The sequence below is a fragment of the Cygnus olor genome, chromosome 1, assembly GCF_009769625.2.
Source record: "Cygnus olor isolate bCygOlo1 chromosome 1, bCygOlo1.pri.v2, whole genome shotgun sequence".
Classification (NCBI taxonomy): Eukaryota; Metazoa; Chordata; class Aves; order Anseriformes; family Anatidae; genus Cygnus; species Cygnus olor.
In genome coordinates, this window is record NC_049169.1 from 53083620 (window position 1) to 53102574 (window position 18955).

The 18955-nt window shown below is 35.8% G+C and overlaps 1 protein-coding gene across 1 annotated transcript in view; it reads right to left on the minus strand.

Annotated features, from left to right (window-relative positions):
* Positions 1–679: 679 nt before the first annotated feature.
* METTL25 (methyltransferase like 25) overlaps positions 680–18955 on the minus strand; it is a 63177-nt gene continuing 44901 nt past the window's right edge. Inside the window, exons 8-12 of the mRNA XM_040558378.1 lie at positions 18598–18671; positions 15965–16058; positions 3239–3313; positions 2551–2622; positions 680–969 (exon numbers count right to left, since the gene is read on the minus strand). Coding sequence (XP_040414312.1) covers positions 883–969; positions 2551–2622; positions 3239–3313; positions 15965–16058; positions 18598–18671 — 402 coding nt within the window. The 3' untranslated portion in view covers positions 680–882. The remainder of the gene's footprint in view (positions 970–2550; positions 2623–3238; positions 3314–15964; positions 16059–18597; positions 18672–18955) is intronic.

An 18955-nucleotide genomic window follows, 5' to 3' on the forward strand; every position in this document is an offset into this window, starting at 1 on the left:
ATGCATCAACAAGTAAGTTTCCCACTCATGAAGTCAGTACAACCAGGCAGAAACTGCCTAGCAAGTTTCCACTCACTTGGGCACCAAAGATTTATATTTATACCCAACACATTTGGCCCAGATAATAGCTTTCTGATAAAGCCCAAGGATTAGAGAGCGAACCCCAGCACAGGAACTGATTCTTAAACACTGGCATCCACTGGACTAGAGCACACATGGTTTCTTGCCTGTCATGCTAGGAACATGCCTGAAGAAAGAAGGGGTTAATATAAAACCACTCTGCAGGTATTTTTTATCTAGTCTCAGAAGGTTCTAGTCTCTTCAAGGTTGCTCTATAACAAGCTGCTTCTGATGATATGAAGAACAGAGAAGTAGAAAGTCTACACACCTCTTGTCTACAGTACAGGTTAATTTTCTGTTTAAACTAAGAAATCCAGAAAAGAAAAAAACAAGGCTAGTCTGAGACTACTGATGCCAGCCACTGGAAAAAATGATAAGTTTTATGAAAGAATGAACTTGTGATTTAAAATATTAAGAGGACAGCTATCGATAGATAATGCCTTAAATAGAAGAAATATTGACATTATTTTAAAATACTCATCACATAATATAGCTCATAACTTTTATAATAAAGCCAAATGTTCAACATTATTTAATAACTGACATGAGGAAACAGTGGTATTTATAAAGGAGGTACGGCTCACTATTTATTTCTCATGATTCACAGAGGCATTGCATTTTTTATTTCTGCAGCTGAAAAGTAAATAGTTGGCAAACACTTCAGTATACTTGAGGAATCAATTAAAAATAGCATTGAGAAAATAGCAGTATCAGTTCAGAGCTTTCAACCTATCTGCAATTTGCTTCCACTTAAAAACATGACTATTTCTTCAGAGCAATAACTGCATAGCATCTGGGGGATTTCACAGGATCAAATAACTTCACAAGTCCTGACCAGGCAATGTTGTCCTGTAAAATGATATATGATTGAAGTACATTAAAATGTGTTTGACTTAAAAGCTAAGACACGGTAATAGGTCCGCATTTTGAAATGCAAAGTCACCAAAAAAAAGATTATTCTTAATGCAAAGCAGGAAAAACACTTTTCTAACAACAAAACTATTGAAAATTTGTTGTGAAAAAAGGAAACAAACAAAAAAAGGATGTATGTTAAAGTCAGTTAATTATTTCCGTCACTATCAGATGACAGCTTACCAGCCCCTTAATCAATAAAGCTTTTTTTTTTTTCCTGCTTTTTTTTTTCTTCTGGTTGAACAAGAGAGAAGATATTAAGGATCAAGTTCTACTTGTTTTATGCAGCACATTCTACTACTGAAGCTAATTAACTGACTTTTCAAATGAGTAGGGCCAGCTGGATCTGGTCTTCATGTTGCATATGGCTTTTATCATTTCTATTTTTTCTTCCTAGACATATTTTGTGAATCAACCAGTACAAGATTAAATCAATGGGTATATTACATTTAGAAAAGGTAAATTAGCACTAAATGCACCAAGTCTGATCTTCTATCCTGGAAATCATACAGATCTCTATGTGATTTATAACTGGTTGGCATTTGGGAAAATACATCATTATTTAAATATCTCAAATTGCCTCTCAGTAAAAATACCAGTTAGAACAAAAGCATACATTTGCTACAACTCAATTGTTCCAAGTATACTGTGGCAAGGAGGAAAGTGAATTTTTACTTACGATAAAATGGAGCTATTAAAATGAAAGGTTTATAGTGGAAGAACAGTTATTCACATGAATAAATTTAAACTTTATTTTAAAATTTTATTTTGACTGTGGCTGAGCAGAAGCTGGAAAATGCTACCATGTCTTCTGATCAATTTGTTACTTATACAAAAAATGTTTACTGGTGTAGAAAAGGTGTGATTGATGCTTCTAAGTTAACCAGGTCAAGCTCAAAATTAGTGTTAGTAGAAACACTGTAACATAAATCATTACAGAGTAAATATAGTAGCATTTGCTTATTAAATCCCACATCTATATTTGTAAAATATATCCAGGCTGTATGCTAGTCAAATGTACCTCAGTTGACCCATACAGTTGGAAAAAGTGTACCCTCTCTTATCATAGACCTTAATTAAGAAATGATAACAAGAACCTAATGGGACTTAACCCAAAATTTCTTTAATTATATGTTCTAAAACTTATTCTTTGGAAACTCTAGAATGTACAGTATAATGTTTGTTTAGCATTTCCAAAAATTTCTTTAATTATTAGATATCTCTATGTCATATTAAATAAGATTTGTTGCATATTTAATTATTTTTTTTATTGTTTATTGACTTGTAATTACCATACAATTAAAAGAACATAAGCTTTACTGTTGCTGCTTTGGTGAAAATAAAAACATCTGCTGGGCATATGTTTATACTAAATGGAATGAATGCTTATACTTTTGCAAATATGAGAATAATAATTCTGCAACAGAGACTTTTGGTCTGTACAGTAATAAATTGTCTGAAATAGTCTCATTTTACTGATGTAGCCTTTAGGTACCATAAAACATAATGCAAAAATACCTGCTCCTTGAGGTAGCAAAGACGATCCAGAAGTATCAAAACTTCTATGCAGGGAGCCAGCACAACCTTTAACTGAAAGAAAGATTAGATGCTGTTGTGATTTGGGGAAAGTGAGCCAATACACTTCCCAATGGCTACACTTCCACAGAACAATTCCAGGAAGGTCAATCATTTTCTAGTGGTTGTACAAATGTCACCTTGCCAATTTTCCCTGTGGGGTGGACATCTTCTAAACAGATTATATTAAAGATCAAAAATACATGGAATGCCATAAAGCTAGGAAACTACATTATTTAGTTGGTTTTGAGGCACTGTCCAATAAGAAAATGATATTATATGAAGCAGAACAATTTTAAAGAGGGAAATAATGAATTTTAATAAAAAGAATTTTTATGAAATAACTGCATGGAGACCAGTCTAGGTTTAAAAGGAGACTGACATTTCATTTTCCAGGGTAATAGTCCCTCTTGAAAAAGAATCTTCCATGTGTTCACTTTATTATTTTACTGACACCTAATATAGTTTTGAATAGGATATGCTCCAAAGTTTGGAAGAGGGAGCTGCTTTGTTTTTGAGATTGCATACCACAGTGTAAGACAGTCCACCTCCACATAAAACTTAACAGGGCTTTGTTCTAGACTAGCATATATATAATACAAGGTAATGGTATTAATCCTATAACTTTTACCATATTAAATGCTTCAAGCTCATTCATTCTGTGCTTGTATTTTTCATAGTAATCCATTATACAGCTGTCTGGAAGCTGCAAAGGATAAAAAAAAGGTATCAGAGTTATTCCCATTTTGAAATAAGAAACATTTTTTTCCTAATCAAAAGTCATCCTACAAATGAAATATGTTTTGTTTTTGAAATTAGCAATTTACTGAGGTCTATAATAATTTTCCAATAGCAATTTCTCAGTTCTCATTTACAATTACTGTTCTTCAGACAGCATTTTGCATTAACATGAAATACTGAGATATATTCATTATTCAGAAAGCTCTAGTCGTTCTTTAATGAACATTGCACAGCAAAAGAGATAATATTCTCATTTCCTTTCCCATATATCTTATACCTTGCACCCCCCAGCCCAAGAGATTTATTTAGATGGCTGAAGAGTGGAGTCTGGTGTCAGAGTATCAAGCTTAAGTCAGGACTCCTGGATGCTACTTCGCATTACAGAACCTACTGTCAGATTCTGGAAATAACAGTTTCACTGTGTCACAAGTTACCCACCTTTGAAATAAAAGTTTCTCCGTTTACTTTGAACCACTGCATGTTTCCCAATTACTTGATTCAACACTACCAGCACTGCCACTGTAACTGCAAATTTTGTGACTTCGGGCTGATTTTGATCCAAGGCAGCTCAAGAATTTGACTAAACCAAATACCCCTTCCCCTTTCAGCCCTTAGTGGCCTCTGCACCACAGCAGGTAGCTACACCTATGACCATAACTGCTCTTCACAAAGCATTTTCTCTCGGACCACAACATTTCCCAGGCTTTGTAGGTCATGATGTCTCTACCCTTCTGATGTCCACAGTCCTGGATGCTAAAGAAGAGAGATGAGCTGTCCACTTAAGAAGCCTGTCAGAGAAATGGGAAGTAGGTCTGCAACATTATTGGTGATGTAGGCTGCTGGAAAGAGTGGGGATGAAAGAGCTTGATGTATTGGCCCGATGTATTTCAGTAATGGGTCTGCAGCACGGCTACTCTGTTGTGGTTATGGAAAGAGCCCACAGCTTAGCAGAAAAGTAATGCTACTGACAAAAGACCAGGAAATATAAAGTGTCTAATACATTTTTGCACACATTTATTAGCAAAGTCATCCGAGAGCATGTGGCTAATCCAGTCATAAAGGAATAAAATAGCCTAAACTGGAGAATATTTCCATAATTTGTAAGTTTTCATATCAGGTATGTATTATGAACTTCATCTTATGAAGGGAAGGGAAAGAAGGGAATGAAATGACCTCAGAATTATCACTAACTGTCACTGAGCTCTCAAAGATGGTGTATCAGATTGCTAGTAGATGCATGCCTTTCATTATAGAGCAGTCTGATCAAATTCAACCCACCGAAAAAATGTAAAGAATTTAAAAACACTAAACGGATAAGTAATGAATTAGTCAAGAACAAATCACAAGTCAGCCTGCTTGTAAGAAGGGTGGAAGGATTCATGTTAGGGGAAACCAAATGTTGTCATATATTTTGACTTCAGCAAGGGTTTTGCACCATTTCACATAACAATTTCAACACCCAATATAAGAAACAAGATTTAGATTAAAGTATTACAAAGTGCGTCAATATTGTTTGAATGACCATAACCAGAGAGTTGTTATTAATGAGTCTCCGAACAACTGAAAAGACATAGTGAGTGGAGGTCTGTTAAAAATGCAAAATGTTTTCATTAAGAACTGAGATGACAGAGCAGAAACCACATTAACTAAGTCTGCAAATGTGCAACAGGAAAGCACAGGATTACTAGAATTTAAAATAATTTTCAGAAATTGGATCATTGCTTAGAAAAGTGTTTGAAGTGCTATATGGAAATGCAGGGGAGACTACACTCAGGCAGAAATAATCAGCGGTTCCCTATGAGGAACACCAAATGACAACCTGGGAGATATAGCAGATCACAATCTGAGCAAGAGTCACAGTTGTACTACTGAAAAAAAAAAAGCAATCACTGTACTGCGACATGTATGGGGGAACAGCTTGGAAGCGCAGGAAGTAATCCTTCAACCCTGCTTGGCAGTGGTAAAGCTCTAGCTGGAATGCTGTATCCATTCTGGTGCAGCGGATTTCACAGAAATAAATGAACTATTTGAAACAACCCTAAGAGAGAAAAGAGATAAGAAATCTAGAAAATAGGACCTGTGAAGACAGATTGACAGAACTGGAACCGATGAGTCTAAAGAAGAGAAAATCAAGAGCAGGCATAATACCAGTTTTTACAAACCTGCCACCAAGAGTTAAGGAAGGTTGTTCTCTATGTCTACAGTGGGTAGGAAAAGAACTCATGAGCTTGCATTGCAGCAAAGAAAATCAGTCAAGAACTTCAAAAAAAAATCTGTGAGGTTAATTCAGGACGGGGGAGGTTGTAAGCCTCCATCATGGAAAGATTTAAGAAGTTTAGACACATTTTTCAGGAATGATGCAAAATTCTAGCTCTCCCTTAAAACAAAGGGAGGGGTTAGAAGAATTTTTGTAGCCTTTGACTCTTTTTTTTTTTTTAAATTTAAAAAGAACTTTATTCCCAACTACAGCAGCAAGGTTGAGAAGTTGATTTGGCAGTACTAATGCACTGACTTTTTTGGTCTTGTTGATATTTTATTTTCAATAAAGCTGTGCAAATATCTAAAGAGCCAAACCAACTAAAATATATCAGTCATGAGATAAAATAGTTTATTTGACCTCTGCTCTATAAGCTTTTCATTTCAACTGAGAATTAAAAGCATTTCAGTATAATGGATTTTTGAAATTACAGGCTATTTGGATTAAAATATAAATATCTGCATTTGTAGAAATATGAACGCTAAATCTTTCTACTTTTGCATCCTTTATGTTCTCCAATTTTCAACACGAAACATTCCAATTAACTGTGAAATGTTTCACAAATAAAAAGCTGGGTCAAAAATGTCTCCTGGCTGTAGCCGTACTCAAGTACTGAGCCCAAATGCTTTTGCACTCCCTCCTCACTTAACACATTTTGACAGAACGCATCCTGCTGTCACGGATAGATTAGGTGGTACTCTAAATTGTAGCTCAACTGAAACTTTGGTTTGTGACCCAGCTGAATATAACAGGCCAGCTGAAAAAGAGAGAAAACGTCTGCAAAAAATACATTGATAGAAAAGGGCATTAAAAGGAAAATGGTCCCTAGCTATGTGGTCAATTGACTGGAAGAAGATCAAAACTTGGATTATGGTGGCTTTGTTTGAAACTGCAACAGTTTGCCACCTGGCTTCAGTACTTCCTAGGCACCTAACACAATCTTCAGCTATCCCTCTGAGGTGAAGTAGGACTAACTTATTTGTTGTGTTTTCAGGAAAAGATTGGACTTACATATGTAAAGCAAGTGTGTGTATAACTATTCCCTATAGAAAGTTGCCACAGATTTGTGTATATATATATATATATATAAAAACTAAATACATGCACAGAACTTACATTATGATGCTGATACTATGAACTCACGGCATGAGACAAAATGCATGAAAGAACCTAAATACAATATCATGCCGTTGTCTTAATAAGACACTCAAAGATCTAGTTTATGCTACTGATATTCTAGTAAGGCTCAATGTATATGGAGCTTTTTTGGCCAGTATACCTTAGTTGATTTAGCTCCTGATCTTTACCAGGTTGTGAACAAACGTGCCTCTTTGCACTGTGATGGTGGTGCAGCCCTTCTTTTAAAGTAATTTCTCTGTGGTTTGGTGTGGTGGCTGAAATAGGCAAAACACTCAAGAGGAACTAGAGGGCAGTGAGATTCCCGTTGTCCTAGTTATAACAATGCCACATGCTGGAGGTGGCACTGAGACCATACAATAGACTCATCTGTAGTGAGCACAAGGAGGCTGTCAACAGATCCTTGAGAGCAAATGAGGTGCTGCACTCCTGAGCAGACCCAAGGTATACTGGAATCTCACAAATGTGGCGATTGAGCACGCTCTGAAAACAAAACACGCAGGCACAAGGTGGGTGACAACTAGAAATCCCACCCTTAAAACTTCTTACTGTCCAAACTGCACACTCTCTACAGAGGAGAGCCAGATCCTAGAGATCCTGCCCACAGTCAAACAGACGTAATGCTCTTTGCCACCTCCACGGGACTGTTTACCCCTGTGCTGGTTGCACATTTCCATGTTTCCTCTCTCTCCTTGCAGCAGCACTGTCATGAACACTAGCAAGAGTACCAGAAGCTAATAAGGCAACCCTTTTAGCAGAGCAGTGTCTTAGATCAGTTCAAAATGCTCGAGAGGCCATACCATACAACTTTTTACAATTTTTCAGTGACTAAGGTAGTTAAAATACATCTTCCTGCTTCTCGAATAATGTAATTACTGAGAAACTTTTGTTTATTTAGAATTTATTTTGAAATGCATTTCAATTAAATGCAATCTATATCATTTATAATTGTATCTCATTGAAATAAAAGTCACACTTAAAATTACTTGTCAGACTAAGATGTTATGCTACCATAACTGGGACAGTATTTTGCCTGTTTCAAAAACAATTATACTTGAAAACAGCATTATGCAGAGTATATATGCAGTGTATATAGTTATATATATAACAAGTGTTACCCAAGCCTTCATTCAATATTTCCCAAACTAACAAATGAACTTCACAGTTTAAGGTGTTCACTGTCATTTAAAGACCTCAACACGAAATTTGGTGGGGGGTAGACATCAAGATCCTTCACGATTATAAGAAATCTCATTTTAAAAGTCCCTCCCTTTTCTGAGTTCTGCAAAAATTCTCATTTTACTTCCAATTACAGTTACATATATTCAAGTTAGTTCATGTCTACCGATAGTTCCCCAATTCTAAGTATGTGGCTCTTCAACACTTTTTAAAATAACAGTAAAATTAAGCCATACAATATGATTCCTCCTCTTATTTTATTTGCCAACCACATTTTATAATATTCTAATCTATCAGGCTAAGATAGGCATTTATTAGCTTCATAGCAGAACACAGCACAACGATGTTTCTAAGAGACACTGACAAATGCCAAAAAATGAGGAAGGTGTTCTTATGTGTTTTTAGCACAGCAAAAGCACCAGACACATTCTTTTCACGCTACTTTACACAGAAACTGTGTGGTATACCTTCATGGTATTTAACTTTGAAAAAAGTTGCTTCTTCCAATGCAAGTTAGCAGACAGACAGAAAAAGAAAGAAAGAAAGAAAGAAAGAAAGAAAGAAAGAAAGAAAGAAAGAAAGAAAGGAAGGAAGGAAGGAAGGAAGGAAGGAAGAAAGAGAAAGAAAGAAAGAAAGAAAAAGAAAGAAAGAAAGAAAGAAAGAAAGAAAGAAAGAAAGAAAGAAAGAAAGAAAGAAAGAAAGAAAAAGAAAAAGAGAAAGAAAGAAAGGAAGGAAGGGAGAGAGAAAGAAAGAAAGAAAGAAAAAGAAAAAAGAGAAAGAAAGAAAGAAAGAAAGAAAGAGGGAGAGAGAAAGAAAGAAGGAAAGAAAGAGAGAGAGAATATTCACATACAAACACCAAGTTCATAGAAGACATTTCAGTGGCATTTAGCATTCCGTCAAGCATTCTACTTGAAAACAACATTGGTTTAGCCTGTTGGCATGTCAACTAGTGTGCCACATGAAAAAAACATGTATTTGCAAGTAGTAATTCTGTAGTTAAGACTCCTAGCAAGCATCTATATGCCAAGTTTTGGAAACTGAGCAACATTACATGCAGGAAATAAATTACATACTCAGCCATTTGAACTTGGGAAGTATAAGAAATCCCTTTGGTTAAAGAGTTCATACTGGTGCTGAAATTAAATTTAGAAATTCATCACTCAGCTAATCCTGTGGGATAAATTTAGAGAATGCCATGCTCCTCTGGTCAATATCTTGTAACATTACTTAATCAGAAGTTCATACAAAAAAAAAAACTTTTGCAAAATTAGAAATATATATATTAAAGGTGTAAGGACTAGAGTTCAGTCTATTATTTTAGAATGTTCTCACATGGCTGTGGAAACCTTACTTATTAAGCATTTTTCTAGGACAGATGGAACTTCCCAAATATGTTGCTTTAAAAAAGTTCAGCTTTCTAAACACTGAAGCTTACCCTGACAAGCTCCATAAGGATGGAGGCTTTTCATCTTGTCCTGGGCTAACCTGTTCACTTAATTGCAATGTTGTTTGTCAATGACGTACAGAGCACAATGTCTCTTCATTATATGGTTTAAAATGATGAAAAAAACATGTAAAACATTCTGTTCAACATATTTTGGTACAACCATGTTCAAGTTTAATGAATTGGAAGATCATTAGAACATCTGAAACAGCAGGTACAGGAACAAACTAGGAAATATATGTGATAAATTGCAAACAGTATCTTCTGAGTAGCACAGATGTAGAAATGGGAAGGAACCTCCTCAAAGACTGCTCGCCATTACATGAGTAGAACACAGTTAGGAACTGACATCAGGCCAGCTCATGACACAGACTGGACAGAGAGCTAACATGGGTGGGGTGGGGAGCAGCACTTCCACCTGCATGGTGGAAGGGACCATAAAGCTTGAAAAGGCTTGTCAGATAGTCCCTGGTTTGGTCTGAAAAGGGGGAAGGTATGATCTTAGGGATGGATCCCAAGAAACTCCAGAGGCGTTTCCAAACATTTTACCAGCCACACATTGTGAAGCTATCTGCAAGTTACATTTGCCACAGCATTTTCACAAAGCATTTATGTGATGGGAACTTCTAACTCTCTTAGGAGGAGTCTTTGAAAGTCCCATATTTAAGTTCTTGGCTTTGCTTCCATCTCATGATGCAGGAATCTGAACACAGCAAACTGGAATTGTTTTTGTATTCATTTTAAAAAGAGCACTGTTATCATGTAAATACATGCAAGCAAGCAGAGCATAAGTTACGTCTGCTGAAAATTTATTCAGGATTGAGCTTGATATATTAAATATAGATTTAGCTAACATGAATAACTGGCTCATAAGAGAAGACATCTCCTTAATCCATGTTCACTCTGCCATCTGAGCAATTATAAAAAGGAAACGTATATTAAAACTGCAGTTCTGAAACAGTGACAAATCACATGAAACTTAGAATAAAAGTACATCTGTGCTCCTTCTGCGAAACCAATTATTTTTAAAATCAGCGTATCCTTATTTTATTTTAAAAATCAATAGAATCAGCTACTTTATTAGGCTTATTAAACTCAGACCTTTGACTTTCTTTGTTACTTGATATATCACTGAGAAATCACTCAGCTCAGCTACTTAGTTTTCAGGCTTTATGTGTGTGTACAGGCAAGTGTTACTGTTAGGCGTTTGCTTCATCAAATTAAAGTAAAAAGTCACATATGCATGCTCTTGTGCTAGTTTTCTTAAAAAGTATTGCCATAAAAAAAAACAATACTGCTGTATGAAACATGTCAAATATTCGCACTAACTATATAAAAACTGATCAAAGACTTTAGAAAGCAAATTTTGTCTGACAAAAAATAACCAGTTACTGAACAAAATAATTAGTATAATTTCACACAAAATCTATTTTTAGTATTCTCTATACGTTTTATTACTCAAATTGAATACTATGGAGTTTGCAAAAGCACGAAGTCAATGTATCAAAAAAGAAGTCATTTAGGAATTCCAGTAGAGCTGAACTAGCAAGCCCAGTGTATTTCAGATCTCTTTTGATTTATTTAATGATAAAAATTGCAAGTATAATTACTAGAGGATAAGGATTATTCTACAAATGAATAATATGTAATAAATTGAGAAAAATCTTAAAAAATAAGACAATCATGTATTATTATGTATCCATTATCAATTATAAATAAACCCCAAAGTCTTGGTTATTGTAGCCAAATAAAGTACTAACACAGTCATTTAATTAAATATACTTCTAAATACATAACCTTTGCAGAATATATAGGATGATACTACTTGTATCTATATTTAGCTACACAGCTAAATCAAGGCTTTGAAATATTCTAACATTGCTAGACATAACATATCAAATATCAAAGTTGTTTAAATCTCTTAAGATGATAAATGAGTTTTTCACAGGACGTGAGTTTCTCTTACTGTGTTATTAATTCAAGTGCTACTGTGATGGGTACAACACCTCACAGATGGGTCTAGTGCCCTTTCATGATCCACCAGTTCAGATTTGACAGCTGTAAATCTTAGTGGGATGCTCTACCTGAAGCACAGGATCAGAAAAAGACAAATGGGCAGCAGCTGTTTTTAGGAAGTCTGGTCGGGGTAGAGCAAGCAGGGATAGTGGAAACTGAGCATTAACCATCTGTTTATTGTTGCAGATCTTATCTCAGACTGTTCGCCAAATAAATGACTTTTTTTTTTTTTTTCAGGGGGAAGAGCAGCAGGAACTTCAGGTTATGTGCAGACCCCAGACTGTTCAAAACTGAAAAATACCAGTCACAGGCCACCTGGAAGCTTGGATGTACAAAACCAAGTACATCTGCAACAACAGGCTCACTGACAGGCACTCTTCCGTGAGTGAAGGTTTACAGTGACCCTTCCTTCAAAGTTGCTGTTGCACCTCGCCAGCACATGTGTACATCTGAAAGGGTTAAGTGATTTGTGAAATATTTTGACTAAATAACTACCTTGTATGCGATTCGCCCATAGCAGTAACTCCAGTATGCATATGGCAGAAGATGAAATCAAAGTGACTAATAACTTTTCTTTGCAGATGCGTCGTGTTCCCAGACCTGTGTATCTTCCTGCAATTGGATGTGGCATTAAATAGTGTTTTGTCCTTAAATGAATCCTGGCCAGCTTCTGTTTGCTAAACAGCTCCACCCGCTGAGGCTCTCACTTACTAACAGAACAGTTGTCCTAGCTGGCCTGCAGATCCCCACGTCTCCCAGCCTTAACCTGGTAAGCCTGTAACCTTTAATCACCTTAAATCAAAGTAAGGTAAGCTCTAACAACATTTCAATGATTTATCCCAATAATTACAGGACACTAGGCAATTTAAGAACATTTTTCTATCTTTTCTAAGACTAGAAATACATGAATACTTACACAAGTACTTTTTGCTGTGGCAATGCCATTTGTACCACTTATTGTCCTAAGTAGTAACCAAATGAATTAATAAAGAGGCTTACTTTTAAATGTATCTGCAAGAAGGCTACAAACAGAGCTGAAACTCATTCTGCTGAAGAAATGCAGCAAGAGGAAGGAGTGACTGCCCTTGTTGCTTGAAAGAAGCAAGACTAACAGGTGGAGGAGCAGCCAGATCCTCCAGGAGAAAGAACAGACACAAACACATCATTCTTTCAAGGGAGAGCCCCATGTTTATGTTAAATTAGGTAAAACTGGTTGAAAGGGAGAAGGAATCTGATAGAATTTCTCCCTTATCTAAGTGATGCTGAATGCTTTGCTCATACAACATGGAGCACACAGGAACAGAGTGAGCTAAGACAAAGAAAACAACCTGGAATAAAATTCTGCCTCAGTGTGTATTCACCCTTATTAGTGAAGACCTGTGCAGGGATCCATGGCCCACAGAGCAATTCCATTAGTTCTAAATCTAGAAGCAATATAACCATACCTGTGAAGCATCAAGCTGACACTAAAAGACCCCCTCTCTGCCCTCACAAATTGAGAATATTTGGTCAGACATTCAAAAGTCATGGTGTATGCCTTAGTTTTACCTCTGAGGTGGAGAAATGTGTGAAAAGAATGGTTCTTTACCAAAAGACAGAAAAAAAAAGTTCATTTACATCTCAGTGTGTAATCTGGACTTGACAGGCTCTTCTACATTGAAAAGAAAACACAATGGGGGAAATTATTTTGGCTAAGGTAATGGGAAACTTCAGTCCCTGAGCAGAAACTTGTAACAGTGAATGGCCCTAGGTGATTGGTAAATGCTATTTTTTGTAGAAAAACTATTTTACTATTTTGTCTCACTCTTACTCACTCCTGATTGACAATCTTTTCATAAAGGGTCTGGTTCTCATTTTAGATAAGTAAAGGTCTTCACAACGAAGGAGGCAGAGGGGCTTGTTGAAATGCAGAACTGGTAGGATTAAAGTACCTAACCTTACAGAAAAACAATAGCAAAAATCAGCTTACTGTTTGGATATTTATACCTGAAAAGAGCCCTCATCTCTATTTAGCAAAAGGCATGTACTTATATAAATGAGCATTGAGGTGGATCAGGTGTTTTATGCAGTTGCCCTGTTTATCCTACCTCTCTGTTTGTCCAGACTGGGAAATGAATGACTGGATGGCACCGTGGTGGTCGTTATCTCTATTCTCATGTAGAGATTAAACTCTCTTCAATTTTCTCGTTGTAAAAGAACTGCATTAATATTTGATATTATGACTTTCAGTTTTCTGACTTTTAAAAATTGATTTGTTAAATATCCAGCATTTGCACTCACAAAGCAGGGACCACTATGCAAACAATATTTTCTTATGGTTCTCCCTGGTTGTATCACACTGCACCCCTCATTACCTCCCCTAATGTCCAGTGCTCTGCGGTGGATCACTTTTTTATCTCCAGATTTGGAAAAGTAATAAACTAAACACTTCAGATTTGACCAAGTCTTCCTTAGCTGCTTTTGAACATCATCTAAATACAGTGATGCATGGAGACAATGAATGCCTCCATTTTCTGTGGCTGATGGGCACATTTTTGATTATTCTGGAAATATTATTCATATATGCTTACTCTTGTCTTATATTCTTCCTAGGCATCAATTTTTGAAGACAGTCAGAGACAGAGCAGACGTTTGGTCTATGCGGTGCAGCTGCTCTTTTGTTCATTTTTTAAAACAGAACTAGAAAACAAATTCTACATAAATTTCTCTTTGATTTTTGTTGTCTTTGAGAGCAAGTGTTTAGCCTTCATCACAATTTTAGCTACGTAAGTATTTTTTTCTGAAGAGAGAAATTTAGCACATTCTCCATTAGCGTGTAGATATAGTGCTGACTCCACCATGAAAACTGCAATGTCAGAGCCACTGCTGAGGAAGCGGTCACAATTTTCCTCACACTAGTATTAAAATAGCACTGGTTTTGTCCTGTTGCAGACTTGAATATAGCTGGGAAATAAAAAATGGTATTATTTAGATCAGCATAAAACTCAATCATCAGTATGCAGCCAGCTGCACACAAAAATGAGGAGCAATACAAACAAAAATGAACATTTACTTGAATCAGATCTTTAGCACTGACACAAACGGGTAGCTTGACGTGGTATTGCCAGACATGTTTCTCTCGGGGCAGCCTTGCCCAGACCCTTTCTAGAAAAATGCAGTGTTTCTAAAATCCAACACATGAAGTTTACATGTTCAATAATTTTAAAGGAAATACTGTATAACTCCTTACCAGCAGAGTTTAATCAATAATTACTTAAATCGACTATTGTACAATCAATCCACTAGTGCGTTTGGATGAATGTACACACAATAAGGAAGATAGCATTTTAGTAGTTGCTTTCAACTGAGACAAATGCATTATGTTAGCGCCTATTTATCATGCAAGCATGATTCCAGCATCATTTGCGCTTATTCATTCTTTTATTTACGTTTGCATTTTTGTTAGGTTTTGCATTTTTCTCCTAGCTCATGGTTTGATGTGCCTGGCAAATTTTAAGTGATTTCATACTTTGACTTCAGATTTTAAGAGCTGATTTACTGAAAGCTACTACATTCAACTTAAATACTTTACACACGTGCCACAGCTATTGTTTCTTTGATTTGTAAATTTTTTTTTTTAATAATCTAATACCTTCTAGTTTCTGTTAAACAATTTATTCCCACAGCATGGTTATGACCTTACGCTCACATAGCCATGTTATGGCTAATGCTATGATGCCATCTGCTGACCAATTTAACAGTTGTATTGTAAAGAACTAAGGCAAGACATTTGAGAACATGAAAAAAATCTGAAAGATTTTTCTATTTTAAATCTCAGATTTGTACCTACTTCATTTTCTCTACGTAGGAAAGTTATTTAAAAATGTAAACATTCATCCTTAACATTCATTAATTTAAATAAAAAAGTAATAGGCTTTTGCACATGCAGAGACTGCACAACATCTTCAAAAGCTACTTAAGGAGTCTGTCTAAAGGCTAAAATCAATAGGAAATACTTTAGGAACCAAACTGTAAGAGAAAGTACACATGAAAAAGGAGTAAGTTTGTATTGGATAGTATTTCAGATAGATTTAAAACGGTGCAAGAGTTACTTTTATCAGAGTGTACATTATCAGCACAGGCAAGAAGTTCTTCATGTTTGCTTCATTCAGCAATATTTATGGCTATATTTACTTCTAAATGACTGCATGTATAAAATGGAGCATGTAGCACTGTTTTTTTTTTGCCTCAAACATGATTTTTAGGATTATGTTCATAAATACTGGAAAGGCTTTCAAAAATTCTGATCGTTAGCATTATGTATAATAAAGGCTTGCTTTATATAAAGTCAGAAAAAAACAAAACCTTTTAGAGAATTTATACATGGAAGCCGATTTCCAAAAAACACGAAACAACTCAGCTTTGATATATTTCTTTAATATATCAGTATGGATTATTCTATTATTATTGCTAAAAATAAAACTATATTTATACGGCAATATACAAACTACACAACTCAGTGGTTTAAACACTGCATTGTGGTACTGAGTTCAAGAACTCACATGTATATAAGGATTTCATACAGTCTCTGCCTAGTGACTCACCTTTGAATCATCCAGTTCCATTTTTTTCAGAGCTTTTCTGACATAATCCAAGAAAGAGGATGATTTGGAGAAAATTTTCCCAACATGTCGTTCACTGCAAATATAGTGTTGAGATGCATGCATTCCAGCAACAGAAACTTACAAATTTTAAAAATAATTTTAATTGAATTTTTAATTCAGGGCAACTAAATCTCTTGGACAGCCACTACTGTCAAGTTAGTAGCAATATTCCTTTTCCCCTTTCACTTATAATAACTAGCTAATACTTGAAGAACTTTTTAGACACAACTTACTTTTGAAGACAGCTAAAATATGGGTAGTTTAGTTTCATAAAACGTTACAGTAATGAACATAGAAATACTGACTCGTAGCAGGTCACATACATTTTTTTCTCTGTTTAAAATATTTTGGAGAAACTACACACAAAGCTTTTGTTAGTCTGAATTCACTTTCTTGACTATGCTCTACTGTAACACTGCCCTCTTCCTGTTTTGTTGTGTAGAGCTACATTTTCAGCTACAGTAGCCGTTCCTGAGTATGCACTTCAATTAGTTAAGGAGAAATAACATTAAATACAAATATCTTCTTAAGAACAAACAAACAACACCTTTAAAATGTTTTAAACATTTTCCTCTCTTTAGTAATAGTAATCTTCCTTACTCCTTTCTTAAGGTACAGAAGTAACATCTACTGAGGTCAACAGAAAGACTACTCAGTAGCAGTTCTAATGTTTTTTGAGTGGCAGGGATCCCCATTCATTGAGAATCAAGTCATGTTTATTTTTAAAGAAGAAATAATTTCTGTAGTCATATTTAATGTTGAGATGCATTTAACATTTGGGCTGATGTGGTTTGAAAATCAGTTGATTATACTGCTATGATACTGGAAGACAGGCTTCTGCCCTCCTAATTCTGCTATAGGAGGAAAGACATTGCACCAGGTCTGGCTGGGTTAACTTTCTTCATAGCAGCCCATATGGTGCTGTATTTTGGATTTGTGACTAAAAAAGTCCTGGTAACACACTGATGTTTCAGCTACTGTTACACAGCTCTGCCCTGCGGCAGGTTGGCTTGGGTTGGGCAAAAGGCTGGGAGGGGAGCTAGCCAGGACAGTTGACCCAAACTGACTTTAGGGATATTCCATAGTATGTACTGTCATGCTCATCAATAAAACTGGGGGGGGTAGTCTTTCCATGGTAGCTGTTGCTTGGAGACTGTCTGGGCATCAGTCAGCTGGGGGTGGGAGACAGTGAGTGAGTGTATTTGCTTTACTTGTTTTTGTGTTTCTTTTTTTCTTTTTCCCTTTCTCTTTACTTTAGTTATCAAACTGTCCTTATCTCAATGGGTTTTTCCCACTTTTGCTCTTCCCATTTTCTTCTCCATCCTGCTGTGGGGGTAGTCAGTGAGTGCCTGGTGGGTGCTTAGTTGCTGGCCAGGGTCAGCACAGATACATACAATATATTTACTAGATTCATGATATATACAAGTAGTTTAAAAAAGCAAAACAGATTAATGATAGTTCAAGGTCTTACAGTTAGTTCTCTTAATTGTTTTAATGTGCTTGCTAAGTGTTACTCATTCCAGAAATGGACATCTCAAAAACTGCAAAACAATCTCACAAGGCTTCAGAACAATAAAGAAGATGTTAGCTGTTCCAATGAAAATGGTGACAACTCGCGTTGGTGAGCTTGAAAGTAGGCCTGCCCCACTTTTTTTTCAAAAGTATAATCCTAATTACTTCCTCCAAATTATGCTTCCTTTAACAAATGAAGTATACTATCATCTATTTCACACTTTTTTACAACTTAGTAACAATGCTTTTATGTGTTATCTTCTATGTAATTTAAAATAAACAGGTATCTCTTTCAGGAGTTTGACCTTCTGAAGAGTAAGCTGTCTGGCTCCACATATAGCATAAGTCTTGGGGGTATCTGCACTAGCATTTATTTTAGACCAGCAGTAAATATCTGAAGCGACTTTTCTGGTTTTGCCCACCTCCTATACCTTGGTTTGCACTGTGGAACAGGCTCAGAGCTCAAAAATTAAATTAAAATTGAACATGTGCTTCTGGATGTGCTCCAAATGTTAGTGGGCACACATACCACAGAATTAGATAAAAGTTAATCCAAACTACAACTCCAGAAGAGTTTAGTGCTGATGTCAAGACCTCAGCAGCAACTATTCAAATCCCATCTTACAAGGGTGCAGTACTTGCTAATGTAGACATAGGCAGTAAGCAGCCCTTTACAGCCATGTAACTGTTGGTCATTTAGCAGCTTTTCTCAGGATAAATGGAAATGCATTTTTGTCTTCTGCACTATTAAAGTTGCTAGGAATTCCAAATAACAAGGCAGACTAAGACGTTGTTGACTTTTAGTGAGTTTGCTATTTGTTCTCTGTTGAAGACGTTTTTTCCATGTATCTGGTACCAAGGAGGACCTATTTAAGCTATGGGTAAAGGAAAGGTAATACATTTGTGATGTGGATGAACAAATGTATCCTTCATTTTAATACCGATATGTATCTATAGTCTAATGAGACTGATTCTTAAACACGACTTCTTAAGAAAAACAGAACAGAGATGGCAGAGAATCAGATTTTTGGTTTGTGGTCTGTGAATTCATAGCTTCCTACCTTTTGGTGACACCATAAATTTCTTCTATAATAACCTGAAGAACAGCTCGATAAAACAATGAATCTGTAGGCAGCTACAAAATAAATAAATCAATAAATACATTACAACAGCAAGGATTTAAAATTGGCATTGAAATTAATATCAGAGTAACAAAACCAGTATTGGCTTCCTTAACTACATATTGGCCTACATTCTTTACAATCAGTCATAACAACTTTAAGGGGACAATTTACTAATGTTCTTGCACCCACTTAAATTTACATTTTTGGTCAGATTCTAACATAACCATGAATGTGAGAAAAAAAGAAACTCGGACCCTGAAGTACAGTTCAAAGGCTGGCAGAGGGAAAAAGAACA